We start from the raw sequence: 14,137 nt of genomic DNA on the forward strand, positions 1-14,137 counted from the left end.
ATACATAATCCTCCATGTTGAAATAACCATTTATCAAGTATTCCACTTTTTAAAGACAGTGTTCTGCCATATTTTTAGTCTGGAGATGAAGACTAGGGGTATAAGTTTAATGTTCCTGCTGTGTGTTAAACCGGTGTATACTACAAATCTTGTAGCTCTAGTATTATTCCATTATTATGAATGGCAGATTAACACATGGACATTGAGCACCACCTTGTTTTAACCATGTGACTTCTGCTTCACAAAATACTGAAACTAATGTTCTGTGCATACAGAGAATATTGATGTAGAGTTAAATGTCGGTACTCCAATATGTGGGGGTGGGACTTGGCCCACTGTTAAAGTGCTCTCTTGATGCACTATTGGTTTGGGTTCGATCCCCTTCCTATTGGGCTGTTTCTCGTTCCAATCACCACAACTGGTATATCAAAGACTGGTATGTCTGTCCTGCCTGTGGGATGATGCATATAATGGATCCCTTGCTACCAATGGAAACGTAGCGGGTTTCCTCTCTAAGACTATATGTCAAAATTATCAAATGTTTGACATCCAATAGCTGATGATTAATAAATCGATGTGCTCTAATGGTGTCGTTAAAACAAACTTTAACGTTACTCCAGTATGTAATGTATTCTAAGGAGAAAGGTAAATATTCATGAAAATGTATGAGAACTTTATAGTGCTGCTCGTAAGTAATTTATTCATGCCATCTGGGTCAATATCCTTTACATACAGAATGTGTAAAAACTTTATATCTGGTTTAAAATTATGTCGGCACAGACAGCAATTTCAAGGCTTCTATTTGTCTGCAATATAATTAAGGTGGTGCTGAATTAATCTCCAGGTGTATGAATACGTACTTGTCACAAAAAGAAGAACCCAACAAAACTTTAGATAACTTTTATTTTTCTACATTTCATGGTAATTGGCAGTTTAGGCTAAACAGCCATAATCATTTTACAGTTTGAAACAAAAACAAAAATGCACACTTGGTTTCCGTGCCAAAATTGATGAAAGGCATGGACATCAACAATATCATGATGATTAATAAATACATGAATGATATATATTGCACTCTGTTTGTCTTTCAGACATAGCTGCATTAAAAAAAAAAAAAACAGAAGAAGAAGAAGAAAAATCAAACTTTTCTATATGAACAGATGTTTCTGCTCCGTTTACAAATTAACGTGTGCCCTGTGCTTGCTCATTGGAGATCTACAGAACTACTGAATGAAGATTCGGATGATTTGGCACAGGTTACTTGTGTGTTTATCTTTATGTACAGAATATGCAGCAAGTTTTCCAAACCGTATACACAGATCTTTCTACAGCTAATTTATGATGGGCTACTAGAAACAGAATAAATGCAAAAGCAGATCTCTCCACATGGCTCCAAACACAATTTTTGGGGGCCGATTCTCGTGCTGACAAAAACAAATAATTATGGTTATGCATGTTGGAAGCACAGCTTTTTAAAGGCCTACTAGGAGTAGTCTGGACAAAAACATTACAGTTTTCATAAACCTATTGATTGTAACTGGTTGTTAATAAAAGATCAAATTTGTTCATTACTAGGATATATATGTAACTGGTTGTTAATAAAATATATATTTGTTCATTACTAGGATATGGATATAATTTGTGCGTGACACAGACTTATAGATCTAATTTATTTAACAATTCGTGTCGATATTCCATCATTTTATATATCTTCGTTCATCATTCAATTTCCAGGATATAAAACTACCAACCTTACCAGTACCTATGATATTTAAAGTTTGCTGCCAATATTAAGATATTTCAGACTAACAGAACCTTTTTAACCATCACATTTGCATATTAAATATATTTTCTTGTCTGTATATTTAATGTGTTTCGGATCATTCTGTTATTTGCAGTAGCTCAAACTTAATTGTATTCCCAGTTTGGGCTGCTACAACCATTAGGACAACCATAAAGCACATAAAAACACTGATATTTTAAACAAGAAAATGTATTTAATATGGTGCCTTATCTTACATATTCATTGAAAATATACTGGGATGTTGATGATATTTATTAACATTTTTTAAAAATTAAATTTTATAACATAGTTACAGTATAATTAATGTGTATTACTATTTATTATTATAAATACATAATCAGAAATTCATAATGTATAGTCAGGCCTGTAGTGGAAGAGGGCAATCTCTAGTGGAGGGCGGTACAGTCTTTACTGTGTGTGTGTGTGTGTGGGAGGAGGTTACAAGTCCCATTTTATTAAAATGTATATCGAGTAGGACAAGAAAAATTTACATTATCGTCCCCTTGCTGCCCTTCCATGGGCCTGATACTTTATAAACATGTTTTGTAATGAACTGATATTGTAATAGGTTTATATGCATAGTCATTATCGGTGTAAGTGCTTACAAAAGTCACAATTACATTTTATAAGCAAATGTCTGAATTTCATTTTCCTAAGCCTATGGATAGGTTTTTTTTTTAAACTGGCTTATTGAACTGCATAAATATGCTGGTAAAAATCCTATCAGCCTGAGCCAATGCAAATATAAAGCTCATTTTAAAATATCAGGCATGTTTGTCTTATTGCCCAATCTACGGAGATGGCGACAAGGAGTCCTGGGGCCTAATTCACTAAACTCTCACAACTTTGCGATCTTGCGGTGCAATGCTAAAAGACTTGCAACAAGGATGCTTTGTTGTCTAGCAGAGCCTAAAAGACCTTTGTGAATTAGGCCCCTGTATCCTTAAAATACAACATTCTTCATCCATATCTGTACTAGGGTTCAAGCATTCCCAGTGTAAGATTACTTCTTCCATTGTCTTTCAAATTGGAAAGAATGAAGTACAGTACCATAGTAATAAAAATTACATAAATTTTCTCCTGGTCCAACTTAAAATCATATTGAGAAAACCAACACAAACAAGTATGTGCCCGTGAGTGGAAAACTGTTACCAAGACAATTTCCTAACTATAGTAATATTTGAAATAAAAAAATGTATATAAATTAATTCCTAAATGAAAACCATCACCATTTGGCAAAAACCATCACCAAAGATACAGATCCCAGATGCGTAACACACAGAGATGCTGGTTTTTTCCTCATGTTTGGGGTTTTTTCATTTCTTTTTCATCAAGTTGTTCATTTAAAGTAATTTCAAAGACATTTTTAAAAGATCAATTTTGCACAATCTATGATGAACTTAGCAATTCTATAATAATGAAAACTGTTTATTTAATACTGTTTTACTCCACTCTCATTTAATTAATTTTTATTTCAGATATAATATTTACTTTGATGGAACAAGAGCTGTTAAATATTCTCAATAAATCTTATACATTTTCCTTGCATTATTTTGTTTACTGGCTTTGGGTTAGATTTTTTTTTTTAAAACTCGTTTTAATCATTTTAACATGCTCTAGTAAAACATTTGAGAACTCTCTAACAGGCCTGTTATTGATGATGTGCAAACAGATGCGAAATGAATTAATGAATGCATGCATGTCTTATGATGTGATATGTTAACAATATGCATGCACATAAAATGACATCTTTTACACATCTGTCATCTAATGTTCTCAATGTGGTTATGGCTGAATAACTAAACAATGCAGATGAAATAAAAAGATTTTGCAATTGTTCACTAACAAATATATTCTGAATTCAAAATAATAAGTTTCTTTTATTTCAGTAGACATTCTGAAATGCTGATATAAAAGACTATCACATTTTCAGTCTATAACAAATATAACAGCAGCAACAGCTTGCATATATTATAAATTGTGACTGAAAGCAAAATATTATTTTCATTTTAATGTAAGAACAAATGTTTAAACCTAAAATGAATAAGATTACTTCCAACTTATGACACAAGTATTGATAAAGAACCATTACTCTTGGTGACATTTTATACGGACCATATTCATGTCATTTTGAAATGATTTTTTTTTTCCCAGTTGTCATTTGTGAGAAGTATCAAAATCTTGTGGATATGAACTGTTCAAATGATATACAGTGAAACCCGTCTAAATCGGACACATAACAAATTGGAATCCTGTCAAAACTGGCCGAGTTTCTTGGTCCCGAAGTTTCTAACTTCTAAAACATCTCTAAATACCAGATTCTGTCTAAATCGAAAAAATATTAGGTCCCCAGTCTGATCCAGTTTGGACAGGTTTCATTGTAGCTGATTATTGCTGAATGATAGACATTCATATTTCTTGTTTCATTGTAGCTGATTATTGCTGAATGATAGACATTCATATTTCTTGGTTAACTTCATGTGATTTAGCTTCTTCTTTTTTTCTCCTGTAGGAAACATACTTTTATATAAAGTCAGCTGAAACTTTAGTACTTCACTTCTTCATTCTCAAGTTGGTAGAAAGTATTCAGTGTTGTATATCTTCTCATAGCCATTCTCTATATTATAATATGGCATTCAAAGAAATAAAACTGACAGGAAACAGAGAGCACAGGTTTACGGAAGCTAGATTAATTAGTTCATGCCTACACTGATATGAATAATTTGTTCTTTTCCTTAAACTCATGTAATCAGCAAAAATATGCATAATATTAAAAGAGCTTGTTTAATTTTTAAAAACAAAATATAGAATTATTTTAAACTCATATTTTAAAACAAGTGTTATTAGCACAAGCAAAGATAAACAAAATGTGTAAGCATACAATAAGAATGGGATCGTTTAAAATTTCTGGGGAATGTAACTATTTTTTAAAATAAATCTTAACATTTTCCATAAGATTGTACCGTAATGAAATATATACTGAAAAATCAAAAGAATTTCTTGATTTTAATAACAAATGGACAATGGGTAGAGAATGGACAATATTGGACAGAAGCTCAGCTCTTCTATAATGACACATATTTCCTATAAAACTGTTCTAGTTAAAATTATCCTACTAGTAAGAACCAAAAATCCCAGGCACTTGTAAAAAGGAATAGCATCATATTTAACAAGCCAAAATTTAGTCAGAATACAAAATATGACAAAATGCTCTAAACTACTGCAAAAATACCTGAAGCATAAATGTAGGCAAAAATTCAACTTTGTTAGTTATTATATCACAAACACCCTGTTTAAGTACAGTATGCTGGAAGTGTAGAGAATAAAAACTTGCGAAAATTTACAGTTCCATTCAAAATGTTTTCATTTATGTATTAAGACAATGAATGCCATTGTCACTATAATAATCTTTATTTAATTTGTACATTATACTGAGTAGAAAAGTAGTTCATATGGCAGATAAAACAAAAATTTAGGATTGTTAAAATTTGTAATATAAATTTTAAGGTGTTTAAAAAGTTACCCACAATTCCTATATTATATTACATTCATCTACACTGTCAAGTGAGTCTCAGCTCATATAATTTCATTTGTGCATCAGAGTGTAATGGAAGAAATTAAATTATACGGTAACTAAAATTTCTAATACTACCGGTAGTACATTTTTCTCCACAAAAGAATACACTGGGTACCAGTATATATTTTTACAACCCATATATCAGTATTATATTACCAGTACATAAAACATTGTATTAATACATTATATATTATAATTAAATGTATTAGAAGTAATCCTGTCAAAGAGATATTTTAAATTTGCAGTTAATATGTTATATTTGACAGGAGCCCCACTTCTACCTTACCCCCATAGAGTACGGACAGTTGGAAATAATTTATTAATTTAATTTTTTGTTCATGTATCTTATTCTCTCTCTCTCTCTCTCTCTCTCTCTCTCTCTCTCTCTCTCTCTCTCTCTCTCTCTCTCTCTCTCTCTCTCTCTCTCTCTCTCATGCACAAACACACACACACACACACACACACACACACACACACACACACACACACACACACACACAAGCAGCAGGTTTTAAAGCAAAATCACCAACGAGAAACCTACACAAACAGTAAGTTTAATTCAGATATTATAACAAGTAATGGCATAATATACAGCACAGGGATATAACCAACCTGGAAACTGAGAAATACTAAGCTGAGCAGACGTATCTTCTTGAAAATACAATTAATGCCAAAACATACAATATGTTATGTAAGTCGTCTTTCAAATGTGGAAATCATGTGATATACATGTACATGGATAACATCTACCTAAAATGTTTTTTTTTTTTAATCATTCATACACTTGGTCTTCTGGTAGTAGTCTCACCACCCACCCTTTCCCAAAATTGTACAAATTACTGGGAGTGAAATAACAAGTACTGTCTAAAAATAGCCACTATAAACTACATGTAATGAGTCATACTGTTCAAAATATATTTGTTCATTATGTAATAAATAGTAACAAAACAAAAAAGAAATCTGGTCATAAATAAACTTAATGTATTATGCTAGAAAACAAAACTGAGACAAAGATATATTAAGACAAATGCAGGAACTGAAAATATAACAACCTATAGTGACATATTGTACTGAAATGAAATTAACATACTGGTTTGGCACTTAACTAATTAGTCTGATTCAGACTATGGCTATTAAATGCCACGAGTTCTGTTTCAGTTAATATACTCTGTCATGATGAACAAACACAGTTAATTATCACATAATGACTCGATGACACTGTTGATCTATGCTTGGTAAATAGTCCATGATACAAGCATCATTGAGATCATATCAATGACTGGCGAGTCCTTTATGTAAGGCGATGTCTATTTATAGCAGAATCCTGAGGGAAACCAACACAAATAACATTGACTGGTTCTTAAAACAGAAACCACAATATGTGATACCCACAGAATATAAAACACTATATTTTGTCTATGCTATTTATTTTGTTATAATATTGTACAAACTAATTTTGGAACATAATTCTTTTTTCAGTCACATATTTTATTACCTATCTTAAGCTTTCTTTTGGGGATTCATGATTTTGCACTTATTTCTGATATTCAAGGTTCAAATTATTAATTTTTTTTTTTTTTTTTTTTGAAGCATTAAGTAAAATAAAAATTAGTTTCGATTATTCATTTTATTGCCCAGTTTGCATAAATTAGTGCATAAAAGCTGGCCTTAGTTTCAAATCACTCAATCTAGGTAGTGTATTTGAAGTATATTTGTACTGAATACTAAGGACATTCTAAAGATCCCATATTCTGTTCACCATCCAAAATTGTGGCTTCTAATTTAAAACTTAATTCCTCAGAATCAGCAAATTTTGTAAATCTCACAATGTTTATTTAAATTGAAGGTTGACCAATTTGTGTCGTCTTACACAAAGGAACCCCCAATGACTGACTGTACAAGAGAATGAACAAGACCTGTGTGTTGCTTGCACAGTTGTGGGTTGTAAAGTTACCCATTTGGTCCAAATACAGTGATTTACACATAAACAGATTTTGGTTCGTACATGCCTGCACACCATATCACATTTATAATCACTACATTTTCTCTTGATGCACAACACGGATGTCATTTATTATCAACCACTCTGGTAAAATTCACCAATTGAACTTTCCTTTTTCTCAGATTCATGTCTCACACACAATATTAGCACTGCATGGATCTTCAAAATCCTTGATGCCCGGACCAGTCTCTCTTTTCAGGTGCATGTGCCTTGCTGATCAGATGAAAGTGAAGTTTGTCCAGCGATGTCCGCTTAAAAGGAAAGCACGGTTCACAAATGATGAGGCAACAAGCTCACCAACAGAGATGAGAAATGCAAGATGGAACCACCACTAAACTTTCAGCGTTGCCACACGACAACACGAATGGCCAACACAACACGTATCACATGCCAAGGATTTTGTTCTTCCGAGTACTGCTTTATAAGAACACCACTCCCAGCTACTAGTCTCAGGAATTTACCTACACCTTTCTTAATTCTAGCCGTTTTTTGCTCTGAAAACAGCAGAAAAGCAAGGAAAAATTAGTTGGCAAAAAGGGCGGTGGAAAAAGGGGAAAGGAGTTACAATGAAAGAGTGAGGTCTGCGGCATGTGGTTGGTGTCTCATGCAAAGCTGAAGACAAATCATCTAAACAGTATTCTCAAAAAAGGTGTCGTTTGTAACTAGTGCAAATTATATCCAGTCTTTGATGCAGCAAATGAGCAGGCTGTGAGAGAAGGCATCAGATTGATCCACCAAGCAGGGCAAATTAACCAATCGCATTCAGTGGGAGTGGAGGTAGGGTTGTGCAAATGTAGACAAAGCAGTGCTTCAACAGTATCATGATGTTGTTCCTCCAATGTTTAGGCTGGGTAGCTTTGGAATAATTGATCTTGTCAGCTGAAGAAAAGGAAGAGCTAGGTTAGGTGAAAGCAGAATCTTTATTGTGCATGATGGAATTCTTGAGGCTACACTTTTATTAAGTCAGATATATAATTTTTCATTTGCTTTTTTTGATGGATGTTATACAAAATATGACTGGGAAATACCTGGGCATTTTGTCACAGACTGTTGAGTTAAAGACATGTCAAAATCCAATATTCACTTGAGAACCAATATTGACTTTTCAGGTGTAACATAACATTCAGCATTCACCACATCATAAGTCCACCTACAGCTGAGGTCAATGTATTTTTATGTAAGATATCACATCAGATTAATCAACTTATTTGAGGTTATTAACGACTTATTATCCAGTTGAAGAAGGAACTGAATTATTAGACTGTTCTAAAGTGTAATTATAATAGGGGTAAACACTGCATTCTGAAGTGAATATCATGTGTCTATCAATTCAAAAACGTCTGTATCATGTTTATTTATATTGTGTAATAAAGAGGTGTAAAATGGAATACAGGAAAGCAGTATAGTGTAGCCTCAAGTATTCCAGTGTCTTAAAGTTGATCAAGTCTCTTGTTTAATACAGGTTAGTGGCCTAAAGTAAAATATTTGGGGCAACAGATTAGAGGCCTCCTGCCTTTTTACTGTAACTTTAATTAATCTTCAGAATTCTAAAGTGTAAAGACACCAAGTACAACCACACCAAAACAATGTTTTTATTTCTGTATTTGTTTTTTTGATTAATGCTAGCTGCCATGTTCAGTCTACACAATCTACTCTTGTTTGCTACTATGAAGCATTAATTATGGGACTCGTTTTGGTGTGTGTTGTATTAAAAATGATGACAATACAGTAGGTATTACTGTTTTACAGCAAAAACACATATCTTGATTAATTAGTACTTTAAGTATTTAAAATAGGAATTATTTTAATTTTTAGGTTTATTTATAATATATTGTTTCTATGGTAACCAAAAAGAAAAATTAATAAAATTAGAATAAAACAAACTTGTGCATATATTGACAAGTATTTATTTTTTTCAAAAGTAAATATATTGTATATAAAAATGTTTACCATTGATCTTCAGCCAGAGAAATATGGTTGATTCTGAGGTCTTGTTCAGTAGAATAAAAGATTTAGCATAAACAAATATATACTTGTTCACTTAAACTTACTTATTCTTATCGGAGGTTCTGTTGTAACCCTGGATTTTTATATATATATATTTTTTGATTACCCAGTTAAACAAGGAATCCAAAGTGGTGAAGAATCTATATGTATTTACTTCAAGGCTCGAAAGTTTGAATCAGAAACAAGAATAAATAGAAAAAGACAGTTGTATAAGTTGATCCAGTCAACACATTGGATCTACAACAACAAACATGCAAAACCATTCATCTCAGCAAGCTTTAAACTATTCTGTTTTCTCTCTCAAAAAGTGCATGCTACATACAAACAGCTGTCTGCATAATAATTAAACATGGTGGAAAGAACCAACCAATGAAACAACTGAGTTATGACTGCAATGAACTAAACAGGACAGAAACAGATTCGCTAGAAGAAACCAAACATTTAAAGCTTAATGAAGCCTAGTGGTGGTATGGACAGTTAAATAATGAAACAAACATAAAAAGCATATAACTAAAACCAATGAATGATATGAACATGTTATGCCAGGACTCTTCAAAACAGATGTGTGGTTATAGTAACTTAGACTTGTATTTCTTCTCAATTAAGTCAGAACTTTGAAAATAAAGAAAATTATGAAATAATCAACACAAATATACATAAATCTAGTTTTATGTGCAATGTTACTTGAACCACACAGTATTTTTTGTTTTGTTTTGTTTTTGTTTTTGTTAAAGGGTAGAAACTGACCTTGTTAATTAATTTTGTTAATAGTCTGAAAAGCATCATCTTTTTGTGAATGGAAAACATGATAAAATTGCACAGTGATTTCTACAAGCCACATTTTGACTAGGCCTACTTTAAAATAACAAATTTAACCAGAGGCATAGCTGATCATAAAGATGATGTGTAAGAAATATATAAGCAGCATTGTAAGAATATGCTACCGAGTCCAGAGGCATGCCTCAGTTTTTAAAAAATGTAATGTGTAAGACTGTAAGTGTTGTAGAATAATGAGTGCTGCCTGGAATACATCATTGCTTACATATCAGCAGGTGAACACTTGAATCAGTCAGAACTATGCCTCTGTTAATAAATCAGTCCTTCACATTTGAAGCCCATAACTGTGCTTTTCTATGCAACTCAAATCACTTGTCTGGAGCTTATGAGGTGAATGTTTTTATCACTCCCCTGATATTTTCAAATGTGAAGAACTGATTAATATATATAAACTATTCAAACAATGAAAATATTTAGGGTTAATTTCTTCCCTCAAATCATAATAAACATAATTAACATAATATATGAAAATCCTCTTGTTCAGCCCATCTTATGGTTTTATTAATTAACCTTAATGGTTGACAAGCTCAGGCTAAATACCAAATGTAAGTTACATTCTAACATCACTCTAATGTAAATAATCTATATTATGTAACAGACTGGCTGCCAAAGAAATTAACCATCATGAAATGTTGCCAATGTGAATTTTTCTTTTCAAATTTTCAAACCAAAACCAATCTCAAATTTAAAAGATAAATGTAATTTGTAATGTCTGTTGGCCTATTGCAATCATTATGGCATACTGGTGCATGAAATTGTTCTTTATTTATATACTGACCCATATATTTTTGTAACATAAACCAAAGTAAAATTGGAAAAATATCTGTTAGTAAAAAAATTGCATGCAAATTTCACAGAAAGCAGTGTTTATTATTATTATTTTTAGAAACCCACAAACACAGAAAAATTAACCATAATATCCAATGACTTTTAAGTACATCTGATAAAAGTACATCTAAAAAAAGGTTAATAAAATATGAAAGAAGTTAGATTGTGTCTCTAAAATAATATATGGCTACATGATTTATTATTTTATTTTATTTTTTTATTATTTCAAACTTCTTTAGCAACCATGCACTACAAATACATTCAGATTCTTTCAAACTCCATTTAAAAATAGTATTTGAGTTACAAATTAGCATACAGAATGAATACATTGTTGCAAAAACTTAAAAATAACCAACTTAAGATAAGCTTTGCTGTAAAACATTTGCTGCAGTGCATTATTTCGATAGGTAGGAAGGTAAATCTCAAATTAAATGTTTATTTTCTGTATTTATTTTTTTACTTCCACCTTTTAACAATTTAAAACAGGCCTATTGCTTTTTGATACTTTTCTAAAATATATAAATTCATTATTTTTTAAATCTTAATTTAACTTCACAAATGCTTTCACATAAATATTATTATTAATATATGTTAATAATTTATGCAAAATTAATGGCATGGTTCAACCTTGAAATGGAAGACAACCATGTTCAACTAGTCCAAATTAAAAGAAAGTTGTCTCCCTTGTGTTTATATTTTTGCACAGATAAACAGTCAAACATTTTCCCACCTTTCAAACAGAATGAGAAGGAAGAGAACAGAAGGAAGCAAAGTGGTATTTACAGTGCTATGTAGTCAGAGCTTGAACCCTGCCGACCAGTTACTTGACATAACTGGCAGAAGTCTTACTTTCTTCCGTGTTCCACTCAAAAACTCTTTGTACATGTCTGAGCGAAGATACCGGCTGTAACTGTCACTCTTCATCAGCTTGAATATATGGTCCTTTGAGAAAATATATAACATTGAGATAGAAATATGGATAACATACTAAATGTTTTTAATTCTGTTACTGACAGCACATTCACATTTATGAACATTTTCATACAAAGAGGACCTTTTTTTGGCTATGTTGATAACTTTGAATGACCTATATAGAGCTACATTATATTTTGTTTAATGTTGAGAATTATGAGTAAATAACAGACCATGTCAAGAAATAAAGTGAAGGGAGCAATTTAAGTTATTACCATATTGATACTATATAAACTGACATGCTAAGGGCAGCTAACAATTACCCTCCTTGAAATAATCCATTTAAATACAAGTAAGGTCTGAAATAAAAACATGAATTTTAAAATGCCAGGAATACTAATGCTGTACATGTAAGGTATATAAAATTTATCTAACAACTCCCGATCAGTCACTTCTATTACTATAACATTATTATAACATTACCAAAACTTGAAAGAGGTATTTCAATTACTTTAGACCAGTAGGGGACTCTTAATAAAAGATCTGATGCAAATTACCTGTAACGTTATGCAAATTACCTGTAACGTTATGCAAATTACCTGTAACGTTATGCAAATTACATGTAATGTTATGCAAAACTAACAACATTTGACAGTTAGGTTTGTGGACTGTGCTTAACAATAATTATCCTAATCAGCAATCAGTGCCATGTGTATGTAGGTCGTGTGTCAAACATAAACACAAAAATATTTATCAAAGATGTGTGTACCATCGACAAGAAAAAATATTAAAATAACAATAAGTGACATTGACTTACCAGATCAGGGGTGCAGAAAGTACTTGCCCACTCGCCAAATGCGAGTACCAATTCTGATGGACGAGTTAAAAAATGCAAGTACCAGTCCGACGGGCGATCTGTCTTTTTTACTTTGTTTGCCACGTGATATTGATCACTTACCAGGTGTTCATAATAATGTTTTGTCAATATATCTATATATATCATTTGAAGTGAAGACACTGTATATTATAATATTATTAATAATATATTATTCTATAGACTGGCGGACTAGTAGAAATTATTGCGGGCTAGTAAATTTTAGTTGGTTCTGGTCCGGCAAGTTAGTGAAATATGTTCCATTTCTGAACCCCTGCAGATAGTGCTCAGATAGAACTAGTTCTCTTACCTGAGCTTCTTCAAAACAAAACCTCGTCGGATTATTCTCCATGCGCCGCCGTACTAGCTCCATGACGTGGCAGTCAACATTGACAGGATTATTAGCACCAGGTGCCAGGAATTCACTGAAAGTTTAATATTGAGACATTAGTCAATTCAATAACAATAAAGAAATAATGATGCACACCAAAGGGTTTATAAAATGTGAAAGCCATGTTAATTTAGTTCAGGTACCCATGGAAAGCAGCTTTCAATGTGGTACATTTTGTTTTTATAGGAACTTATTTTTACACTACTTGTATTTTCTCAAGACTATACTGCTAGGTTGGTTGTTGAAAGCTTATTCTTAGGATATGTTAAATGTCAAAGATGATGATGATGATGATGATGATTTATTTTCAACTATCCCAAATATCACAAAAAACCCTGAGACTACCAGCCATCACACAATGATACCCAAAGGGGCCATAACTTTTCCAAACTGGATCATTCATTTTGCTATTAATAATTAATTGTTCTTATTTTGATAAATCTCATTTTAATCATTTACACCAATATATTAGGGTTATATTATTTATCTTTTTGTGAAGTGGAAGAAAGTGCATATTTGCTTTGATTTTGCATGTGGGTCCTTGGCTTATATTTTATACAGACATAAAACAATGTTTTAGAGTAAAAGACTAAAGAAAACACAGTTGTAACTTAGCGAGAGCGAGGGTAATACATGAATCCTGACACGAGTTTCGTAAAATCAGTACGACTCACACACAAGTGTAATAATTTCTTTATTATCCATATTATTATTATTGTTTTCTTTATGAATAACAAGACATAAATCAAAGTGTTTCAGCCACAACTAGAAGGAGACGACGAAATGACGTCATATTTCAAATGCACAGTCTAAGCTAAGATTGGAGAAGCAACGTCATATTATGACACTTGTTGTTACACGTGTGCTTCGTATTATTATTATTAACTTGGTTATGTTGAAGCATG

General features: G+C 32.0%; 1 protein-coding gene across 3 annotated transcripts in view; it reads right to left on the reverse strand.

The window, feature by feature from the left end:
- Positions 1-886: 886 nt before the first annotated feature.
- The window catches only part of LOC121371251 (regulator of G-protein signaling 7-like), a 165,035-nt gene continuing 151,784 nt past the window's right edge, over positions 887-14,137 (reverse strand). Inside the window, exons 14-16 of one of the 3 annotated variants that reach the window (XM_041496997.1) lie at positions 13,152-13,266; positions 11,905-11,997; positions 887-7,634 (exon numbers count right to left, since the gene is read on the reverse strand). In XM_041496997.1, coding sequence (XP_041352931.1) covers positions 7,545-7,634; positions 11,905-11,997; positions 13,152-13,266 — 298 coding nt within the window. In that variant the 3' untranslated portion in view covers positions 887-7,544. Of the gene's footprint in view, positions 8,263-11,838; positions 11,998-13,151; positions 13,267-14,137 lie in introns of all 3 variants that reach the window. The other 2 variants (XM_041496998.1, XM_041496999.1) reach the window with 2 other exon arrangements.

The sequence above is a fragment of the Gigantopelta aegis genome, chromosome 4, assembly GCF_016097555.1.
Source record: "Gigantopelta aegis isolate Gae_Host chromosome 4, Gae_host_genome, whole genome shotgun sequence".
NCBI classification, from domain to species: domain Eukaryota; kingdom Metazoa; phylum Mollusca; class Gastropoda; order Neomphalida; family Peltospiridae; genus Gigantopelta; species Gigantopelta aegis.